The following is a 24,432-nucleotide window of genomic DNA, read 5'->3' as shown; positions in this document are numbered from 1 at the left end:
AAATTACATTTTTTTTCTGGTTATTCACATCTTTTTGGTGAAAAGATAGCTTGTAAATGTAAATAATTTCATAATTTAATGTTTTACTGCACTAAAATGAAGAGAAAAACTTGGAGTTGTCCCTATTTATAGGTTTTCATGCTATTATTTTAATGGTTTGGCCCGCTTGAGATCGAATTAGGCTGAATGTGGCCCCTGAACTAAAATGAGTTTGACACCCCTGACTTACAGCTTTTATGAACATCTATATAATCAGTGAATCAAACATAGGAAAATGCATGATTTACACTGAGAAAACGCAAAATAAAAAGGATAATATTACAATTAATGGTGATAAATCACTTAAATATAGAGAAAAAGTCATTTGGAAACTGACACAAAAGTAGCACTGGGTCTTTATGGGTTAAATACTGAAATAATACAAATAAAAGTGCATCCAGTGTTGTTTTACTTCTCTTTTCACAAACAAAAAATGTGTTGACTTCATCGAACTGTTGAAGCCATTTCACACCGAGCACTGATTTCCTTCCAATTATGCAAAGCTTGCATTACTGTTATCAAAAACAAGAGGACCACATTTAGCACCAAGCTGAAATTACTTGGCGACATTTAACATTTTCCTTGTCTGTAGTGGGATTGGTATTTTCAGTTGAACCCCCCCACCCCACCCCACCCACACCCCTCCCCCACCCTCTCATCTAAAGCTCTTTCACACACAAGCATTGATTTGTGCCCCAAAAAATTGCACATAAATTGAAAGAAAAAAGGTTTTGTGGTTTCTGGCTGCAACTATATGAAGGATATCCAAATGTGTTGCTTATTTGTTGACGTTTGTTGTTTACTTTCATAATTTATGTTATTTAATGCCTATTTCACTGCTGTTCCGCTGATTTCACACTTATGTTCTTTATTTTCATTCATTTAATACTTATTTTCATCATTTTAGTTGTTTATTTTGTTCATTTCTATTTTAATTATTGGCCTTGTAAATGTATATATTAGTTTTCTATTAAATCCGACTGTATGTGTGTCAGTGTATTACTGGTCAGAACCTGTTCGATTTATCCATTCAGGAAAGCATTGATCAGAAGGAAGAAGAGTTTAATGCTTATCTTATCTTATCTTATCTTATCTTATCTTATCTTATCTGTCTAATCTTATCTTATCTTATCTTATTTCATGATGTGCTTGACAAGACTTTTTTTTTTTTTTTTCAATAATATGTTTGTTGAGATTTTTTACAGGCTATATATACAAAATGGAACCATATAAACCAGGGGTGTCAAACTCATTTGAGTTCAGGGGCCACATACAGAATAATATGTTATAAAGTGGGCCGGACCAGTCAAATAATAGAAATAATAGGATAAGAACTTGTAAATAATGTCAACTCCAAAGTTTTCTCTTATGTTTTTGAGTGAAAAAAATCGAATTCCGTAATGAAAATGTTTACATCTACGAACTGTACTTGAACATAACATGAACAAATACGAACAACCCAAAAATTCTTAAGAAAAATAAGTGCAGTTTTAACAATATAACGCCTTAGTTTATCATTTATACATGTACATCACAGCTTACAGATCACAGTGGATGTACAAATACACAAAACATGTAGTAACAGGCAGAACATTGGTAAAATTCTACATACTTCACTTAAGACATTTCAGGCTATTGACATTTTTTGTCAAAGGCTAGTCTGTAAATATAAACATTTTTGTGTAATTTTACCTTTTTTACACTAAAACAGAGAGAAATTTGCGGTTTTCTTTATGTATAGGTTATGATGATAGTATTTTACTGGTCTGACCCACTTAAGATGGAATCGACCTAAAATGATTTTAACACCATTTATTATTAATATCTTCAGTGTAATTTTTGCATTTCACAAATTCATCCCACAGGCTGGATTGGACCCTTTGGACCCCAGGGTTTTGGCCCCTGGGCCACATGTTTAACACCTGTGACATAAACAATCAAATAAACAAACAAAAAGGTACATTTAAAATCAATGCCTGAATCCATCAGAGTCCTTTCAGATGTTGAGTAGTATTGTCATACAGCATATAACTGTGGACATGTACTGGGAATAATTATGGTGTCCCAGATACCCGCAACAGAAAAAGGCAAATCTTTGCTCTCAATATAATTAATGAAACGGCCCCACACTTTAAAAAAAACAAACAAGACATTTTTTTTTTTAAAGTGTATGTGATTTTTCCAAGTGGTAAACATAAAGAGAATTCTTTGAGCCATTTTGCTATGCACTGTAAGCCCAGACTTTGCATTTACTAAAATGCTTCAATTACAATGTACTTAAATGATTTAAGTTTTATGACATTACATAAAATGTTCAGTATATTCGACTAATTTGTAGACATAGTCAAAAGTACAAAAAAGTTTAAGTTGAATGGATTTAAATCACTCAGTTTTAGTCATGACCACACCTTTTTATCTGTGCATTGCATTGTGGGTATTGGGCATGTTGTTGAAAATGTGTTCTTTTTCTGTGCAGGGGTTCAGTGGGGTTGTGGTGTGAGTGTTAATTTGGACTGAATGTGTGTATGGCAATGTTTACTGGCTTTTTTGTGTTTGTTCTTGTATTTTTGTAGAGCTGCACCATGAGTCAGAGCCAGAGGAAGAACTATGGGTTTACTGTTCTTCAGAAATTGTTCTTGTACAATGAATAAATTAATGCCTCACCAAATTAAAAGCACTTCCTGTACTGGCAAATTACTAGTGATGGGACTTTTGGCTCTTTGAAGGGAACTGTTCAATCAGGAGCTGTTCACAGAAAAGAGGTGTTCAAAAGACTGGCTCTTTTATTATTCTTTGCATTATTTGGAAACACCAGTGTTTAATGACTAAATAGGCTACATGTGATGATTGACATTACATTTTAAAGGTGTTTAATTGATGTGGCAGTAAATATTATCTTACCGTAAAAAAGGATAGTTAGTTAAAATGTGTGGGCTAAATACATGCCATGAGAGGTGACATTAGGCAAATGCTGGAATTTGACCAAAAACATTATGGTACATTATGTGGACTAGTCTGTAGCCTAAAAATGAAGAAGAAAATAAAACATTTTCTTATGAAATAACATTTTATCCTCCTCAAAACAAGAACAATAAATGTAAGTAAACATACGGAAAAAATTGCACAAAACACAACAGAGATTAATCACTGCAATTACTTAAATACCTGAACTATAGTGCAATTCTCAGAACAAAAACAGTATGTTGGTAAATTGACAGGCAATCAGACACTCCCTCCTTAAAAAAAAAAAAAAAAAAAAAAAAAAAAGAACGGCTCTTTACAAAGACTCAGTTCCCATCGTTCATTTCAAAGAGCCGTTCAAAAGATTCGATTCGTTAGTGAACATCACATCACTACAAATTACACTGAGCTAACTTTCGTTCACACTACAATATATTAACTTGAATAATTACACAAAGCACTTTATATTGCAAAAGATTTTAATTTAAATCAACTTGGAATTGAGTCCAATGAACTGATGATATTCAGTCTAATGATTATACAAAGCAACTGACACTGCAACAAATTTTAAGTTAAATTAACTTGGCATTTAGTGTGTTGTACTTAAAATAGCAACTCCATTCAAATCAAGCATTTAAATTTAATACACTCAAGTTTTCATCACTCCTTACCTCTGAGTTCATTACTGCAACGAGTTACCTGACATTTTTTTTTTTTTTAATTCTCTTTATTGAGTTTTTTCACATAGTAACAAAAACGTGTTCATGTACATTCACTGCGCTCAATGCAACACGAATGAGAACACGCAGCAAAACAAAAAGCACACAAACAACAGCAAACACTGAACATCAAAAAACAAACTGTGGACATCATATATCACCAATCCTAAAATTGTTTACACGTTTGCATTATTAAAATAATCAATGAAAGGTTGCCATGTTGAGTGGAATGGATTTAATTTCCCTTTTAATGAAAATTTAATTTTTTCCAGTTGTAAGTGTTTCATTACTTCTCTCATTAAGGCTGAATGGGCGGGGGGAGTTTTTTGTTTTCAATTCAATAGGATTAATCTTCGCGCTAGCAACACCACAAAACATATCATATTGTTTTGGTTGTTGGAAAGTTCTACAGCAGCCGGCTTCACACCAAACAAAGCAAAAACTGGATCTGGTTTAAGTTGTTTTTTTAAGATTTCGGATAAAGTCTGAAATATCTTGGTCCAGTATAATTTGATACAAGGACAGTTCCAAAACATATTTGCAAATGAGGCCGGCCCCTGTTTACATCTGTCACAGGAGCGGGTTACCTGAGATTTTTAAAGTAAACTCAACTTATCCGGTCTTACAGTGTGCTCAGTTTGCCTGACCAGAAAATGTAAAATGAACAAGATGAATATATTTATCTATATCTGCTGTTGGTTTTCCATTGGAGACTTAAAGAGCAGTCCTTTGTTCATGACCTAACACTGACCCAATGTGGAGCTACAGCTTATACCGTCTGGCTCCTGAAACAAAGCCCACAACAAATAAACACTTTCCAGTCCCACCACTCTAAAAGCCAACACGCCTTTGGCTCATCCTCAGCTTAATGAAATGGGTCCCACTATCCAATCACTGACCGGTATTTAAATAGAAAACACTCATGAGTATTTAGCTGTGGGGGTGCGCTTTTTTTTTTTGTCTTAATCCCCACCCCACCCCCCTTACCAGAGACGGACGGGGAAGACAAAAATGGGGGGATGGGTTGGACTCATGAATAAATATGACCTGAAGGTGATGATGAAGATGATCCCCCCTCTCATCAGTTTTGATTAACGTCCACTGAAAAAAAACAAGAGTTTGATCACTTCTCATGACCCTGTGGGAATCTGTCTGATTACACAAAGAAAATGACCTGAAATGTAGATCAGAGAAGCTAAAAATGTTTTTTGTTTTTTGTTTTAGGGGAATCTGGCCTTTATTTTGGTAACATGGACTATGACTGTAAACTTTGATGGAATGTTTCAACAGAAAACTGATAAAGCTTTTAAATCGTGCACTGTAAAAAATGACCGTAGAATTAACACCAAAAAGTTGTAAAATTGCAACATAAAAAAACTGTAAGTGAAAATACAATGCAAAGTTGTTTATTTGAAAATATTTTTGTGTTTAACTTAAATCAAATATAGCTGTAGTTTTTACAGGAAGAGTAAAGAGATATTTTTATTTATTTATTTATTTATTTTTTTGCAGAAACGATGTATTTCTATTGTTTTGAGAGAAAAAAAAACTGTAAATTGAAGAACAGTGTGGTGCTGTTTAAATTGCAAGACCATAATGCTGAAAGAACAGCCTATTTGCTTAAATAAAAAAGTAAATATTTAACAATTTAACAGACGGTCCAATGACCAAAATGTTAAATCTACATGTTTCTCTGTAAATATGTTTAGAGTTTGATGTGTTTTTTACAGTATTGCTCTGGTAACCACAGCTGCCAGTTTTTTGTGTTTTTTTTTGCAAAAACAACGGGATTTTTTTTTTTTACAGTGTGTAATGGACAGTTATATTGAAGTTGAGCAAATGGGAAATATTCACAGGATGTAATAATCTGTTTTCAGTGAAGCTAAACATTTTCCCTTTTGTTCCTTAGCAGTGAGGCTCTAGAAATATACAGTCGTGGAAAAAATTATTAGACCACCCCTTGTTTTCTTCAATTCCTTGTTCATTTTAATGTCTGGTAAAACTAAAGGTACATTTGTTTGGACAAATATAATGAAAACAACAAAAATAGCTCATAGTAGTTTAATTTCAGAGCTGATATCTATCCATTTAACATGTTTTCTTGATAATAACCATAATCACTTCAGTTCTTACATCAATATCTATGTCATTGTACTGACAAAAACAGTGCTTTTAGGCATTCCATGTTTTCTTTTCTGTTTGTTTTAGTCACATGATACACACAGGAGTTAGGACTGGATTGCATAACCATTGTTTTGGATGACTTTTGATGGTCTAATAATTTTTTTCCGCGACTGTATTACTGTAGATCTAACTTTAGATTTTAGAAAAAAAGCTCAAATTCACATCTCAGGATCCTGCTTTGATATGTAAAATTATCACCAGGATGTTGTTAAAGACGTCAGATTTTAACATTTATTACAATATCTACCAGAAGAAAACATTTGTAGTGTGAAGAACAGACACGAGGGTAAACACGCTTGAGAAGTCAAATGAACGACAGTGATTGTAAGGACGTGGGCTGCAGAACACGTGTCCTCTCAGCCAATAGACCACACACACAAAGGGCTCAACGCTGCACTGGGGCTTGTCAGGGCCACGTCACAACAATAGCATTTCCACTCACTTGACCTCACTGACACACAGGCCTTGTGCCCCCTTTCAGCTCCTTTTAACATTGGGTTAAAAAAAAAGGAAATGAGACTGTCCATCATTCACCAACATGACAGAAAGAAATAAAGGAGGCTGTTAACACTGGAAGAAATCTAAATCTGACCAAGTGTATTTTTCTCATTTCTGGTCCAATTGTCTTGTCACACTTAAAATAAGACATAATCACTTAAAGAGGAAATTTTCAGTGAGATATAAGAACTGATTTTTAGACAATTGATCTGGAAAATCTGAAGATAGTTTTCACTTGTTCCATTGGTATATTTTTTTTTGCTGGAATTAAGGAGAAAAAAAAATCTTAAATAAATAAAAAAAAAAAAAAAAAAAAAAAAAAAAACTTGAATAAAGGTAAAAAAAAAAAAAAAAAAATCTTGAATTAAGCAAAAAAAAAAAAAAAAAAAAAAAAAACCCTGATTAAGTGAAAAAAAAATCTTAAAATAAAAAAATCTTGAATTAAGCAAAAAATCTTAAATTAAGCAAAAAAAAAAAAAGAAAAAAAAAAACTTGAAAGAAGAAAAAAAATCTTGAATGAAGCAAAAAAAAAAAAAAAAAATTGAATTAAGCAACAAAAAAAAAACAAAACAAAACAAAACTTGAATTAAGCAAAAATCTTGAATTAACCAAAAAAAATCTTGAATTAAGCCAAAAAAATATCTTTAAGCAATAAATCTTGAATTAAGCAAACAAAAATCTTGAATTAAGCAAAAACCAAAAAAAAAAAAAAAAAAAAAAAAAAAAATTGAATTAAGCAAGAAAAAAAAAAATCTCAAATTAAGCAAAAAAAAAAAAAATAAATAAAAATCTTGAATTAAGCAAAAAATATCTTTAAACAAAAAATCTTGAATTAAGCAAAAATATGTTTAAGCAATAAATCTTGAATTAAGCAAAAAAAATCTTGAATTAAGCAAAAAAAAAATCTTGAATTAAGCAAAAAGCAAAAAAAAAAAAAAAGAATGAATTAAGAAAAAAAAAAAAAAAAAAAAAAAAAAATCAAATTAAGCCAAAAAAAAAAAAAAAAAAATCTTGAATTAAGAAAAAAAAAAAAAAAAAAATCTGTGAAAGTGAAAAGGAAAATTATCTCGGTAAGATTCCTTGAAATCAGATCTTCCTGATCTATTGTCTATGAATCAGTCCTTATATCTCACGGAAAAGTTCCTCTTTAGGTGATTCTGTCTTATTTGAAGTGTGATGAGATATTTGGACTAGAAATGAGAAAAATACACTTGGTTAGATTCAGATTTTTTCCAGTGCACACAGCCAGTGTTGGAGAAAATCCCACAGAATCAAAACACAAACACTAACATGATTATTCTGAACTTACAGGAGTTCCCGCTGTGCTTTCTCTGGAGTCTAAGCAAAGATAGAAGCAGAGTATAACAGCTTACCTTTTATAGAAACCATGCAGAGGCTGGAGACAGAGGAACTGCCAGTAATCCAAACAAAACGCTTTGAACTTCAACATTTTGTCAGCCACACACAAAGGCTTAGATTACACTGTCATTGTGCTTCAGGTCCCAAGGAATTAAAAAAAAACTGTTTACTTAAAGAAAACACCTTGAATTAAGAAGAACAAAGCAAATCCTTCCCAGTGTAAGCAGTGTGGTAGGAGCCCTCACACCCCCTCATGGTTCAGTCTGTGAATGTGGGCCACATGGAGGGGGCTGAACCTGCATCCATCTCCTCTGATTGGTGATGCTCAGACCTCCTCTCCTGTCCCCTCTGAGTGTCTGGATGTAAATACAGCCTTAGGGCCTTGAGAGAGACCAGAACTAAGCTCCTCCTGGGGTTGCTTGTCCCGAACCTCCTCCTCCTCCTGGTCCTGGTCCTGGTCCTGGTTCTCCTTCTACCCACAGCTCCCACTCAGTCAGTAGTAGAGGATGTTCCTGTCTCCATCATCGCTGCTCCTCACAGTTGAGTTACAGCTGCTCCTATTGTCTAAGCCGCCGCACTGACAAGCTCTGACTCTGCTGCACCTCGCCGGGCCAACAAAGCACACAAAGGCCTCCCTCGGTGGCCCTATCAATTAGGCTTTTATCAGATGCCGTGCAGCCTCTGCCAGCCCGGGCCGCTCCGAGACCAGCTAATCAGTAGCAGCACATGGTGCGCAGAGGGGCGAGGCCGGCTACCCACCAGGGCCGGCCTCGCAAACACACACCAAACACCACACATGAACACACAACGCCCAGGCCGGTTGCCAGGGTAACTCTAAAAACACTGCACTAAAAGGACACTGACGGACCCTCCGTGTGACCCCTGCTGATTGGCTGAAGATAAAAGCACAGGGTCAGGGTGAGGAGAAGCACCCCGGAGCAAACCAATCAACTGGAAACAGAACGTCTGATCCATTTGTGTCATTAGAGATGTTTATGTTTCTATGAAAAAACAGACCGCACTGAAAGCAGCTCATCGTTGTGAATCTCAGCTTCAGAAAAAAGGGTCAAACAAAAACAGATGCATCAATTAAGTCACAAGACTACAGACACAAAGACTTGATGATTACATAATGAACTCCAAACTACAAAGCAGTGGAAACAAAAGGAAACAACCACAGCTTTAAAGCAGTGATATTGTGTTTTTTTTGTTGTTGTTCTGTATATACTCTGCTTGGGTCTGAATTCTTCATTCATTCAACTCCACAGGTCCATCTTCAACCCTATTTCTGAGGAATGACACCAGAAAGGTGGTTTGGAGCGATATTGTACTAAAAAGAGTACTCTGAGTCCCATGGGAAACACATGGCTATAGTTCATGACAAACAAAAAAATGTTTTCATCTCATGTGAATTATGCCACCGTTTACTCAGATATTTGTTGATTTGAAAGATAATCTTACAAGCCAAGAGTAGTAGTAGTAGTACTAGGAGTGGTAGCAGTAGTAGTACTAGGAGTGGTAGTAGTAGTAGTAGTAGTGATAGTACTATTAGTAGTAGGAGTAGTGGTAGTAGTAGTAATAGTATTAGTATTAATATTAGTATTAGTAGTAGTAGTAGGAGTAGTAGTAGTAGTAATAGTAATGGTAGTAGTAGTAGTTGTAGTAGTAGTAGTAGTAGGAGGAGGAGTAGGAGTAGGAGTGGTAGTAGTAGTAGTAATAGTAATGGTAGTAGTAGTAATAGTAGTAGTAGGAGGAGTGGTAGTAGTAGTAATAGTAATGGTAGTAGTAGTAGTAGCAGTAGTAGTAGTAGTAGTAGTAGTAGTAGTAGTAGTAGTAGTAGGAGGAGTAGGAGTGGTAGTAGTAGTAGTAGTAGTAATAGTAATGGTAGTAGTAGTAATAGTAATGGTAGTAGCAGTAGTAGCAGTAGTAGTAGTAGTAGTAGTAGTAGTGGTAGTAGGAGTGGTAATAGTAGTAATAGTAATGGTAGTAGTAGTAATAGTAGTAGTAGGAGGAGTGGTAGTAGTAGTAATAGTAGTAGTAGTAGTAGTAGTAGTAGTAGTAGCAGTAGCAGTAGTAGTAGTAGTAGTAGTAGGAGTGGTAATAGTAGTAATAGTAATGGTAGTAGTAGTAATAGTAGTAGTAGTAGTAGCAGTAGTAGTAGTAGTAGTAGTAATAGTAGTAGTAGTAGTAGCAGTAGTAGTAGTAGTAGTAGTAGTAGTAGTAGTAGTAGTAGTGGTAGTAGGAGTGGTAATAGTAGTAATAGTAATGGTAGTAGTAGTAATAGTAGTAGTAGTAGTAGCAGTAGTAGTAGTAGTAGTAGTAGTAGTAGCAGTAGCAGTAGTAGTAGTAGTAGTAGGAGTGGTAATAGTAGTAATAGTAATGGTAGTAGTAGTAATAGTAGTAGTAGTAGTAGCAGTAGTAGTAGTAGTAGTAGTAGTAGTAGTAGTAGTAGTAGTAGTAGCAGTAGTAGTAGTCGCAGTAGTAGTAGTAGTAGTAGTAGTAGCAGTAGTAGTAGTAGTAGTAGTAGTCGTAGTATTAGTAGTAGTATGTTGATAGTGAAGAAACGTGTGGTTTAGTGTGAAGTGTCTCAGTGGACTGCATCTCTCACTAACACTAAAATGCCGCTCCCTTAGTATATTTCAGTTCAGTCTTTGAGAGTGAGATGAAAAAGTACTAAAAGAGGTGAATATCACTGCAAGTCTGGTCATGTTGAATCTGCAGAGACATCTTTAGTGATTCTGAACAAATCGTTGAAAGCGAAAATTTCGCTGATGTAACATCCATGACTTTGAAGTATTTAGTCTCTATATTGACGTGCTTTCTCAGTCTAAGACTTTAACAGTTTTACAACAAACTGCCACTTTTTTATCCTTTAAAGCAGTGATATTTAGCTTTTTTTAAATGGAATTCTTCATTTTCCCATATTTCCCTGTGGTCTCCATAAACTCTAAATGCTCTGCTTGGGTCTGAATTCTTCATTCATTCAACTCCACAGGTCCATCTTCAACCCTATTTCTGAGTAATGACACCAGAAAGGTGGTTTGGAGCGCTGGCCCTTTAAATGCACATGAGACACTTCAGGCCCCGCCCCCTCCAGGTTATTGGCTGTGCTGCTCTGTCCTGTTCAACTGACAACTGAACATTTTAGGTAATGGGCTCCAAGTCTGGACATATTTTCAGTCTGGACTACAACCGTTACTGCTGACAAACAATTATGGAGAAATACTGGAGAAATGTTCGTCTGAAGTCTGGACCTGATATGTGCAAATGTGGAGACGGAACTAGTTATAGACATAACAAACTAAGCAGGAATTAAAACAACAACCAAAATAAGCAAAACAAGACAAAAACAAAATAACATTTAAATGAACAGAATCTACCTTCAAGTACATGCAAGTCTGAATTTGGCATGGTCAAAAAGGAGTAGGAAGAAGTATAAACTTTATTTTCTGCACATAATTTTACTTTTTTCGCTCTAAAACATGGAGGAAAGTTTGGCTTTGACATTATTTATATATTATTTTGTTATTATTTCACTGGTCCCACCCACTTCAGATCAAATTTGGCTAAACCCTGTAACACCGAACGTATCATATTTGATACATGAGTTTTGAAGCCCTGTTGAGCTGCATTATGTAATAAATTCCCATTATATAATAAAAGTTCAAAATGTAATAAGAATGACACGTCATCTTGTAATAAAGCCGCATTATGTAATAAGCTGACGCATTTTGTAATAAACTACGTCAACGCATTTTATAGTAAATTTTTTCACATTATGTAGTAAGTTATTACAATTTGAGAAATTTATTACAAAATGCACTTGACACATTTTTATAAAAAAAAAAAAAGTAATAACATGGTTCATTATGTAATAACAATCCAAATTAATATAATTTCAGAGCAATTTAGAAGAAATTAGTCACAGGAACTACAGGTAATGGAATCAGAACTTTAACCACACAGTTTAAAGATTAATTTAACACATTACATTTTCCTGAAAATACAAATGGTCAAGTACATTTTGTAATAAATTTCTCAAATTGTAATAACTTACTACATAATGCGAAAAAATTTACTACATAATGCATTGAGATAGTTTATTACAAAATGTATCAGCTTATTACATAATGCAGCTTTATTACAAGATGACGTGACATTCTTATTACATTTTGAACTTTTATTACAGTACATAACGGGAATTTATTACATAATGCGGCTCAACAAGCCCTCTACATGATCAGTGTGATATTTTTTTTCTTGAAAAACCTGATGTGTACAATTAGATACATGCAATACACAGATAATCCACCAGGGGGAGGAGTTCATTCACCAGAGGCCTTTCCACTGACACTACTAGACTGTCATTAATGAGGAAGGAGGAAGAACTCTGACAATTTTGAAAAGGAATTAAGAATTTGTTAGACATGTTTGTTTTATATTATGTTTTTGTATGTTCAAAAATAATATTTCAGCACTGAGACCCGATGTATCAAGTATGATACAAAATTGAAACTCATACAAGCAAGTTGAAATTTCAAAGAACACTTTTTTGGTTGTTCAGACGGACCAATAAAGGCTCCAGTTTCAAAGAACTGAAATTTTCTGTCAGTGATTTAATGCAGGGGTGTCAAACTCATTTTCTTCCAGGGGGGGCCACATTCAGCCCAATTTAACCTGAAGAGGGCCGGACCAGTAAGATAATAGCATGATAGCCAATAAATAATGACAACTCCAAATTAATTTAGTGCAAAAAGTGACATTCAATCATGCCAATATTGATGTTTACAAACTATCCAGATTAAAAGGATGTGAATAACCTGAAAAAAATGAAATTTGTTGAGAAATGTAAGTACAATTTTATCAATATTATGCCTCGATTTATTATTTATACATATGCATTACAGATCAGATCTACAATGGCACAAAACATTTAGCAACAGGCAGAATATTGTTAAAGTTGCACTTAATTTTCTTTAGACATTTCAGGTTGTTCATATTTGTTCAGGTTATTCACATGTTATTGTTAAAGGATAGTTTGTTAATGTAAATATTTTCACAATTTAATGTTTTTAAGCACTAAATAAAAGAGAAAAAATCGGTGTTGTCATTTTTTATAGGTTATTATGATATTACTTTGGAGTATGATGCCCTAACTTACACCTTGCAAATTCATCCTGCGGGCTGGACTGGACCCTTTAGGGCACAGGTGTCAAACATGCGGCCCGGGGGCCAAAACTGGCCTGCCAAAGGGTCCAATCCGGCCCCTGGAATGAATTTGTGAAATGCAAAAGTAACACTGAAATTATACTGAAGCTATTAAAAATCAAGGATAGTAAAATAATTTTAGGTAAATTCAATCTAAAATGGGTCAGACCAGTAAAATACTATCATAATAACCTATAAATAAAGAAAACCGCAAATTTTTCTCTGTTTCAGTTTTTAAAAAGTTAAAATTCCACAAAAATGTGTACATTTACAGACTAGCCTTTTCCAAAAAATGGGAACAACCTGAAATGTCTTCACAGTACTCTAATTTACCAATATTCTGCCTGTTGCTAGATCCACTGTGATCTGTAAGTTATAATGCAAATGTATAAATCATAAACTAAGGTGTAATATTGTTAAAATTGCGCTTTTTTTTTTTTTTTTAAGAATTTGCAGGTTGTTCATATTTGATCATGTTATGTTCAAGTACTGTTTGTAGATGTAAACATTTTCATTATGGAATTTGACTTTTTTTCACTCAAAAACAGAAAAAAGTTTGGAGTTGACATTATTCATAAGTTGTTATCCTATTATTGATATAATTTTACTGGTCCGGCCCACTTTATAAAATATTAGGCTGCATGTGGCCCCTGAACTGAAACACCCATGCTTTAGGGGGCCGGATTTGGCCCCCGGGCCGCATGTTTGACACCTGTGATTCAATGGTTCAGGCTTTACAGGGTTAACGTGGCCCCTGAACTAAAATGAGTTTGACACCTCTGCTCTACACACAAATACAGTACCTTAGTCTGCTAATTCAGCCAACCTGTGTGGATTTCACCCACCAAACCCCCACTCCATCCCCTGGAGTGCCACGGTCACTCTCCGGTTAACACAGATATCAGTGTCGGTCGGCGGTGTCTGCTCGCAACCGTGATGATTCAGCTGTCAGTAACATCCTGGCAGAGATGTTGAAACAGAGGCTGGACATGATACCGGAGCTGCAGCAGCTTACAGCGCCGCGGAGCAGGGCTGGGCACGGGGGGGGGGGGGGCTATGTGAAACCGTACAGCAGTTATTCAGCCTGGCATGCAGCTTTGAAGTCTGAACAGACAGCATTTCAGAAAAGCCTATGAGTCATGAAAACAACAAAGTCGAATTTTACAGGAAACTGTGAAACGATGCTGCCAAATAACACAACTCTGAACCCATCGTGTGTCTTATTCAAATTGAATCAATCATGAACTGAATCTAAAACAGTGCGTTGTCGGTATCCTGCAGCTCAGGAATATGAGCAGCGTAGTTTAAAACACAGACAACAGTGATTATTGTCATGTTGTAAATGGGTGCATCTATAAAAACAGGACAGAGGGGCCAAAAATTCAAACCACATGTAGACGAATGCTATGAAGCAAGTTTGGAAGAACTTTGGGTCTATTGTAAAAATAAATACTTACTGAGATGAAAGAGAAACTATTTTTCAGATAAAACACATTATTTATTTTTAATATTTTTTTAAAATACAAAAATCCGCATGTAACATGGTCAAAACAACATGAAAATTACAGAATTTTTTTTTTTTTTTTTTGGAATATCTTTTTATTCTTTCACAGGTACATTTTGTGAATTGAAGTAAATATTCAAGGCAGAGTGTTTCACAAAAATTACCCCTGTTACAGAAATCACTCACAATTTATTTGTGTTTAACCCTGTAAAGCCTGAACCATTAAATCATAGCCAGAAAATTCCTCTTCATTGAAACCAGAGCCTTTATTGGTCCTTCTGAACAACCCAAAAAATTTGTTTTCACATATCAGTTTCCATGTATGAATCTCAGTTTTGTATCATATTTGATCCATCAGGTCTCAATGCTCAAATATTATTATTTTTAAACAAACAATAACATAATATAACACAAACATGTCTAACAAATTGGTAATTCCTTTTCTAAATGGTCCCAGTTCTTCCTCCTTCCTCATTAATGACAGTCTTGTAGTGTCACTGGAAAGGCCTCTGGTGAATGAACTCCTCCCCCTGGTGGATTATCTGTGTATTGCATGTATCTAATTGTATACATCAGGTTTTTCAAGAAAAAAAAATATCACACTGATCATGTAGAGGGCTTCAAAACTCATGTATCAAATATAATAAGGGTTTTTTGTCCTCAAGGCCCCATTGGCTAAATTTGTGTCTTAATTTCTCATTTAATATTGGGTGTAAAACGCTGGAAAAGTGCCAAATAGGAACCAAAATGATCCCAGTTTCATCGAAGAACCCAAATGTATTGTTCAAAGAATGTGTCTGAATTTACACACCAGTTACGACGGGTGCAGTTAAAGTCATTTGGTTTTCATTGTTTCATCGAGTGCCTCTAGAGCCCAGGTTGTAGACCGGACCACACATGCTCCTCTCACAGTATTAAGCACCAGTGTAAACACTTTCCTTTGTCTCATTGACAGCGTGCACAGGGCATCCCATTTGGGGAGGGGGGGGGGGGGGGGGCGGGCAGCACATTACTGAGCAGACGGTGTAGCCAAATGGAACACCATCCATCATGTGGTTCTACAGCATGAGGTCTGCATGGACATTACAGGCGCTCACAGACATGTTCCATGCCTGATCACCGCTTTACCCCCAGGCACATAAAAGACATTATTTACTCCGCTTCATCCTCATTGGTTTAACATCAACCTTTGTTCATGTCAGCTGAAATTTTGCAAATGAATTGAAAAAGGTGGCCACAAAACTCAACATTTATATGACATAAATTATACATCACACTGACAAAAGGCTGAGATTTACCATCAGCATAAGAGGATGTGTTGGCTGTAGCAGGTGCACCTGTACTCAGCTGTGTCCTGGAACTAAATGAGCAGGAGGAGAACGGTATGGAAATGACTTCCATTTGGCAGCAGGGGAATGACAAGACCTTCACTCCAGCTGAGCGTGTTAGATCTCATAGGTTTTACTAGACTCAGGTCTGGGAATCAACACACCTGAGAGTACAACTAGTACCTGCAGTCAGTGATCGACAGGACATATCTGGAATGCACACTGGAAAAAAATCAAAATCTGACCAAATGTATTTTTCTCATTTCTAGTCCAAATATGTCATCACACTTAAAATAAGACAGAACCACCTAAAGAGGAACTTTTCAGTGAGATATAAGAACTGATTTTTAGAGAATAGATCTGGAAATAATTTTCATTTGTTCCATTGACAGATTTCTGTTGCTAAATTCAAGATTTTTTTTTTTTTTTTTTTTGCTTAATCCAAGATTTTTTTTTTTTTTTTTTTCTAAATTCAAGATTTTTAATTTTTGCTTAATTCAAAATTTTTTGGGCTAAATTAGAGAAATTGTTTTGCCTTTTTTTTTTTTTTTTTTTTTTGCGTAATTCAAGATTTTTTTTTTTTTTTGCTTAAATCAGGTCCTCAGGTAGTCATCTCTTAACTGTTCCTAGAGTCCACACTAAAACTCATGGTGAGGCCTCATTCAGCTTTTATGGCCCCAAACTATGGAACAGCCTACCTGAGGACCTGAGGTCCGCTACGAGTGTTCATATTTTTAAAAGTAAACTCAAAACTTATCTTTTTAGTCTAGCTTTTAATTAAACTTTTACTGTAAACTTTACTTTGTTGCTTTGATGCTTTGATGTGAAGCACTTCATGCTACATGTACCATGTATGAAAAGTGCTATAGAAATAAAGTTTGATTGACTGATTAAGTCAAGATATTTTTTTTGCTTAATTCAAGATTTTGTTTATCTTAATTCAAGATTTTTTTGCTTAAGTCAAGATTTTGTCTATCTTAATTCAAGATTTTTTTTTGCTTAATTCAAGATTTTTTTTTTGCATAATTCAAGATTTTTTTTGTGCTTAATTCAAGATTTTGTTTTACTCAATTCAAGATTTTTTGGCTTACGTCAAGATTTCGTTTATCTTAATTCAAGATTTTTTTTGGCTTAATTCAAGATTTTGTTTAACTTAATTCAAGATTTTTTGGCTTAATTTAAGATGTTTTTTTTTTTTTTTTTACATAATTCAAGCTGAAAGTCCTACACAGGTTTAACTTTTAACATGCATAACATAAAAGAAAGGAAGGAATCCAAAAGAATTTGTAAAAGATGCAAGCCAGAGATGAAAACCCAAGATGATCATTAAGAACCATCACTGATTAATAATGTAATCACATGGGTTAAGGATTACATGACAAGTAGAGTCCTGGACAATTACTACAGTAGTTACATCCATGAATGGAAAACTTTAACTTTTCTGAGCAAAAAGGAAGCCTTATGTTATTAGTGTGTAATGTCCATTTGTCTGGTTTTAGAGGCACCTGTGACCGACTTCTACGGTCCATTCATTCCACTCAATGACTTCGTCACATTTGAGGATTCCTGGAAGTACTTTTGTACTAAATGATGATTCCAATCACTTCTTGATGCAAGTCTTTTCAAAGTGTGCCAATATTCAAAGTTTATAACTCATTGCTAAACCTAAACCAGGGGTGTTTAGGGTCAATGTGACGGTCCACAACAAAAAAGGCACAACAAACCCCGCCCCTCGCATGTATTGTAGCTTATTTTGGCTTCGATCCAGCTGATGTCAGCATGTCAATTGCCTTTATATACGTGCCAAGTTTGAAGTAAACTGAAACAAAACTGATGTATTTATAGACATCTGAAATTTTGCCCATTATAAGTAAATGGGAGGGAAAAAAAAAGATTAAAAAAAAAACAAAAAAACTCATAAAATCGTGAACTTTGACCTACTCTTCCCAAAATGTAACCACATCTATTCTGGGTCACTGGCAATCTACAAACCCAATATGATATGAATTCAACCAATAGTTTTGCTGCTAAAGTTTTAAAAAAGAAACAAACAAACTGAACCAAAAACAATATCCCATCCCATGGGGGGTGTAATAAACATATTGCAGACCTGAACGGTATGAATGAATGCAGATGTATAGAACTGATTGTCAACTTATGGATCCACGAATAATTAGCTGGCATGAATATCTACAGTGGAATATGACTGCATGATAATTCACTAGTATTGTGGACAAAAACACACAAAAACTAACATTTCCCTTTAAAATGAGCAACACTAGTCACTTTTCCATTGGAAATCGGCACAAAACTTTACCGATATTTACTAAATGGCAAAAAAACAGAAGTGTGTAATGTCGGTTTTTACCTGATCAGCCCGCCTGTGGGCCTATGAAATTATATTAACATTCATCTACTGTAAAAATATAATAAATCAAGACAATGGATGTTTTTTTTCAACTTTTGCTCAAAGTTTAGACCCTAATGTTAATAAAAGTACATCAAAAGTGTATTTTAGTGCAAACTTTGATGTTCAAACATGATTTTTAATCTTTGTGGGGTGAAATTTACGCTATTAAAAATCTCCGACACGAACAATTAATTTATGCATATCATCGTCAATCCAGCCGAAAAAAAACAGGTGAGGAAAAAAAATTCTAATTTCTCTTTTAGTTTGTTACAGTTTACTCAGGCATAGTAATAGATACAATATTTTAGACAATGGGAATAGATTCTGTGAGGTCTCTAAATGTCCATAGACACCAAGAACATCCATATGAACCTTATTATTGTGAAGGAATTCTTCATTTACTTTGGGTATGTCTGTTTAGGCCTTTTTCCCCTGAAAATATGGTCAGGGTTAAACAGGTTAAATCACAAATGCGATGATTTGTTTATTTATTATCGTGAGATGACATGAAAAGTCATTCCATAAACATGGCGACAAACGGAAATATCTTGTTGATTTACATATATATTTATTATTATTATAACACTGGTCAACAACAAGTTTATTGTTTAAGTTTTTTGAGCTGATTTAGGATAATTTTGGTGTGCTGAATCCAAAAATCACATTCATTTTGCTCAGTCAGGTCAACTTTCTGAACTATGCTACATAGTACTTACATTTATGGGCATTTTCACATCATATGATACAAAATTCTTTCATATTTCTTGCAATAAACGAGTTCTGAAGATTTTACTTTTGCCAATTTATGATTAATGGTTTTTATAATATTACAGGTGAATGAAATGGCTTCGACTAGAGGATCTTGCAAAAATAAGCCTGACAAATTCTGCTACATCTGCGGTGAATACATAATAAATAATAAATACATCCTGTTAGAAAATGATTTTTTTCTTTTTTTTCTCTTAAAACCTATTTTAGGTGAGAACTATATAAAAAAAAAAATCAACCGATAAAGTCACAAAAATGTAATCAATTTTGTGAGAAGATCAAATTTTTCAAAATCAAATTAGCAAAAAAACCTGACCTGATTGAACAAAAACAGATGTCATTTTTGGATTTAGCGTTGCAAAATGGTCCTAATTCAGTTGAAAAAACCTAGACAACTTGCAAAAAACATTTTTTTGTAACCCAGTGTTATTCTATATTACCACTCTATCCCGTACTAAATCAGAGAATGATTGGGTTTCCTGGTGTGTCCACACATACCGCACCATTTTTCTTTTAAAACTCTTCTTCTTCGCTTGTTGTAATGTCCATCAACATCCTTTTTTTTTTTTATCACCTGACTGTAGTTGCAGAAAAAGGTCTTTCCATTGCAGTTTTGCGTGATATACCATTTGCGCTACGCCTGAAATCCACCTCTTGCCAGTGCAAAAACAACAAGAATTTTGGCGAAATTGTCATTTTTTCATTGGGTAAATTGATATTATATTTGTGCAATTTGAGGGTCAATGGTTTCCCCCTCCCCCTCCTCCTTTTAAAAGGTAGTACTTGCCATCTCAGGGGATATTTGATGCAGTTCTCTCCTAAATGCCATGTTACACAAACTATACAATGTTTTTCTTTCACTACATGCCACAGTGTGCTAACTTACATGCAAGACCCATTTGTAAAACATGTTTTCTTAGCAGAGCTGCATGAACTGATTATTGGAAAAAAAAAAAAAAAAAAAATACAGTGGTTTGTATTTCCTTGAGAAAACCAGCTGAGACAACAAACCACAGCCGTACTGTTCTGCTGAATCAGTCGGCAGAACAGATCCCATTATCTTGTTTATCCTCATGGAAATTTAACAGTTTACCGTGTGACCTACATTTTCTCAACACTTTCAGGTTGAAGCCGAAGAAACCCGACTTGTCTGCGAGTGGAAAGATCTGCACGATACCGTCAAGATAAAGAGATTGACGCCTCATTCCCACTGGATGTGAGGCGAGGATTTACAGGCATGACTGAGGCGCCGTTTGACCGTGGAAGACATATCGGGGCAGTTATTTGAGGTCGGCGCCCGGGCCCTGACCTTTACCCTCTTGCATCATTCAGAACTTCCTGCCTGATCCGGGGTGAGTTCACCTGCCGGGTTCATTTCTCAGTATAAGGTGATAAACAGGGTTGGCTGATTTTATCATCACCTTTACAATCCAAGCTCAGAAAACCGATAAAGATGGCTCGTGGTGTACATGCTCGGTCCTAACAGCCCCCCCGGGACCGCCGCCTCCGCCCGAGGGACCGCTGGCGTGTAATTGCAGCTATTGTGAGGGCATGAGAAGCCAGCTGAGGTCTGAACTGGACTGATGAGCAGGGATGGGGGGGTGGGGTGGGGGGGTCCTGTACATTTCATCCTCACATGGCTCACATTAGACATTGATTGATGTTTATCTCCATTGGCTTCAAACCCCCACAGCCCCTGGACGCCGTCAGGACCGAGGTTTGTACCTGAAGAGCTCCGGGACTGAAGACAAGCTGAGTGCAAAGCTCCAGGTGAATTTCCTGGCAGATCTGTTTGGGTTGGACACCTTTTTTAAATCAAATATATTTATTGATTCTTCTGGTGTGAAGGAAAATACCGGTATACAATAGTTGTTCATTTGTTTGAAGACAACGTTTTTCAATACAGGAAAAAAACATCAGACTCCCAACAATCAAGACAAAACAAAACACGACCGAAAAAAAAAAAAAAAAGAAGAACCCCCCCCCCCCCCCAGAAAGAAAACAAGGACCATTAATTTACTGCCTTTACAACCCCACATGATACAGTAAATGAAATAATGAGCTGGGTGTTAAAGTTTGCAGATGAAGAGTTTAGACACTTTAACTGTGTTCAGACAGCAGGTCTTCATGCACAATTTGATTTTTTTGGTGAAATCTGATTTTTTTGGTGTGCTCGTTCATATTACATTTTAACCCATAACCTCCTGAGACCCAGGAGAGTGAAAACATTAGCTTTTTTTATATTAAATCATTTTCTCAATTGGAAACTGCATGATGCAACAGTTTTTCCAGATACATTTTTAACCCATTTTTAAACCGTTTTTTTGTTTGTTTGTTTTTTACACATATCTTTATTAAAGTTTTAAGACACTACATATCTTTTCTGACATGAATTGGTAACATTATGTAGATCTCTCCTGAGCATAAACCCCCAGAATCACAAGCTCTCCTCATAGTTTTCACACAATTTATCAGTAAATACATGTTTCTGTGCCTCAAAAATTAAATGTGTGATGTCCAGCTGAGTGGACATTTTTGCAACTTCATGAAAAATATGTTCATAAGAATTTTTTTTCATTATTTTTTTCATGTATTTTTAAAATTAAAAATTATTTGAATTTTTTTTCTTTTTTTATTTTTCAGAAGAAAATTTTCAATCACATTGTTTTTTTCACGTCTAAAAAGGAATAAAAACACTCAGGAAAAAATTTGGATTAAGACTCGTAATTCGTGCATGAAAGGGTTAATTTAAGTGAACAACATAAAGTGGGAAAAGGTTCAGGCAGCGGCAGAAAAGACACACAGCATGTTAGAGAAAAGAGTGCATTGTCTGAATGAAATAAATGAACAGAATAATCCAAACACACTGGCGGCCCAAATTATTATTCAATGTTGGTGCTGCTTCCACGGTTCACAGAACATTACTGAGGCCAGAGTTTAAAAAGATCACAGATGTAGAAATATTTACACCAAACCACACTGCTTTCCTAACTGTAACCAAAGTGGTTTTATTGAAGAAATGTAGAAACTTCTCAGTGTGTTTTTATCTTGTTTTCAGACACCCTGTTTTTACAGTGTATACATCAATATTTTATCAAAAATTATATTCTAATTATTCCAGTTTCTACATGTACAGACATTTTTAAAAAAAAAAATCTGATATGTACAGGGTGGGGAAGCAAAATTTACTATGAAAATTTAGTTGTTTTTTCTCAGCAGGCACTACGTCAATTGTTTTGAAACCAAACATATATTGATGTCATAATCATACCTAACACTATTATCCATACCTTTTCAGAAACTTTTGCCCATATGAGTAATCAGGAAAGCAAACGTCAAAGAGTGTGTGATTTGCTGGATGCACTCGTCACACCAAAAGAGATTTTGCGATAAATCTGTCATTTCTGTGGTTCAGAACAGCATCGACAGTGAAGATGTTTTCATCTGAAAAGATCGTTACAATGGAGGACTTTTTCTTGAACCATGTAATAATTTTCTTGCACCTTTCCAATCTCTTTTCCTTCATAGCTGTTGTCAACAAGTGTTTTGGTGTTCTTGTGTAAGATTTTAACTTCAAATCATATTTTACTGCATTTCTAACGGTCTTGTTGTCTACCTCAAGCTCAATTGCTATTTTTCTCATGGATTTGGTTGGATCCTTTAGGATTTTGGTTTTGAGCGCTTTAATAAAAGCTTTGGTACGTTTTTTGTTGCTTCCTCCACTTCCAGACTTTCTGGTAATAGTTTTGCTCATAGTCATTCTCTTCTTTCCATTATAAACAGTCTTTATGGACACTCCAACTATCTTTGAAATCTCCTTTGGTGTGACGAGTGCATTCAGCAAATCACACACTCTTTGACGTTTGCTTTCCCGATTACTCATATGGGCAAAAGTTTCTGAAAAGGTATGGATAATAGTGTTAGGTATGATTATGACATCAGTACATGTTTGGTTTCAAAACAATTGACGTAGTACCTGCTGAGAAAAAACAACTAAATGTTCATTGTAAATTTTGCTTCCCCACCCTGTACATATTTTATAAACTCATTCCATTTTATAACTTTGCTCCTGCAGACTCTTCTTACATCTTTTACATGCATCCAGAAAACACTAACTGTGGATAAAACCATAAACTCCGTTACACTGACCTACAGACTGGCCTTCAATCAACACCTGGAGTCAACACTGTATTTACTGTCAGAATGAACTGTTGTATGAGATGCTCAGGCAGAGTCAGAGGGAGCTGCTCTTTGTTTATGTCCACCACCCACTGCATCCTCCTGGTCATCTGCACCGTGGACGGATCTGCTCTGAGGAACACAGTTTAAAGCCTTAGAGCTGTGCTCCCTCTAGTGGATTCATGCTCTTAAGACTAACACCAGAAACACCTTACAGAGGCGTGGTCACATGATGTCAGTCATTCCAGGTGAGGATTTAGTGAAAAATATGACTGATGGAGTTAACTAATTACAACTAATTACAGTAGATTAGCATAAGACAGAAACTGGAGCACATTATGGAGCATATGTCTGAATAAGAGGCAGCCCCTGTACATACATAACATTATCAATTTCTATCAGTACCCTTTATTGGGCTGTTATTATTATTATTATTATTATTATTATTATTATTATTAATAATAATAATTTTACTTTTCTTTTTTTTTTCTTTTTTTTTTTTTTTTAGTTTAGTTTGTTTCAAATATGCAACAAGTCCTTAGAAATAAAACAGGTAGTAAGAAATCATGAAATAAACAAACAAAAAAAAAAAACACGTATACACATGACTTCATTTGCACATTCGAAAAGGAGTGGGAGGATGTAGAATTTATTTAATCCCACCCCTTCTCCACACAACAGTCTATCCTTTAGCTTCCTATCAGCATAATATATGACAAATCAAGTCCCTTAGATCTCTTACGAGTAATTAACCTCATTTATATCCTCACATACACATACATACACACACATATTGACATACCAGAAAAGTAAATAAATAGATAAGTACATACATAATTAAGTCCTTGAAGGCAACACAAATGAATACACAATAAAGTAAACAATAAGACAGAGTAAACAACAACAGCAATCAAACCAAAATAACAATCAATATTACAACAATCATAACATCACTGTACTGCTCACTTAATTAAAAAAAAAAAAAAAAAAAAGAAAAGAAAAGAAACTGGAGCACATATAAATAAATTAAATCTGGTTCTGGATACACAGACAATAGTATTTTCAATAGTCTTTCTACAATATTTCTTCGTAGTAACAAAAATATACCAGACTAATCCTTTACAAGATGTAATCCGGTGATTCATTACAGCTTTAGTAAGTAGTAGTAAGGAGGTTTCTGAGAGATAAAGTCAATAAATAAAGGATAAAGTATGAAACAGAACAGGTTTCAACATCCTGACTCTTGGTTTGTTTATGTGTCAAACTCAAAATTAT

At 35.0% G+C, this 24,432-nt stretch overlaps 1 protein-coding gene across 6 annotated transcripts in view; it reads right to left on the bottom strand.

The window, feature by feature from the left end:
- iqsec1b (IQ motif and Sec7 domain ArfGEF 1b) overlaps positions 1-24,432 on the bottom strand; it is a 519,258-nt gene that overhangs the window by 151,193 nt on the left and 343,633 nt on the right. Inside the window, exon 1 of one of the 6 annotated variants that reach the window (XM_030133554.1) lies at positions 7,775-7,866. The exons of the other annotated variants lie outside the window; for them this stretch is intronic. Within the exon in view, the coding sequence (XP_029989414.1) occupies positions 7,775-7,851 (77 nt within the window). The 5' untranslated portion in view covers positions 7,852-7,866. Of the gene's footprint in view, positions 1-7,774; positions 7,867-24,432 lie in introns of those variants that run through there. 6 annotated transcript variants of the gene reach the window in all.

This window comes from Sphaeramia orbicularis, chromosome 5 (assembly GCF_902148855.1).
Source record: "Sphaeramia orbicularis chromosome 5, fSphaOr1.1, whole genome shotgun sequence".
NCBI lineage: Eukaryota > Metazoa > Chordata > Actinopteri > Kurtiformes > Apogonidae > Sphaeramia > Sphaeramia orbicularis.
Note: the sequence above shows the minus strand (reverse complement) of the source record. Positions and strands in the feature narration are given on the sequence as shown.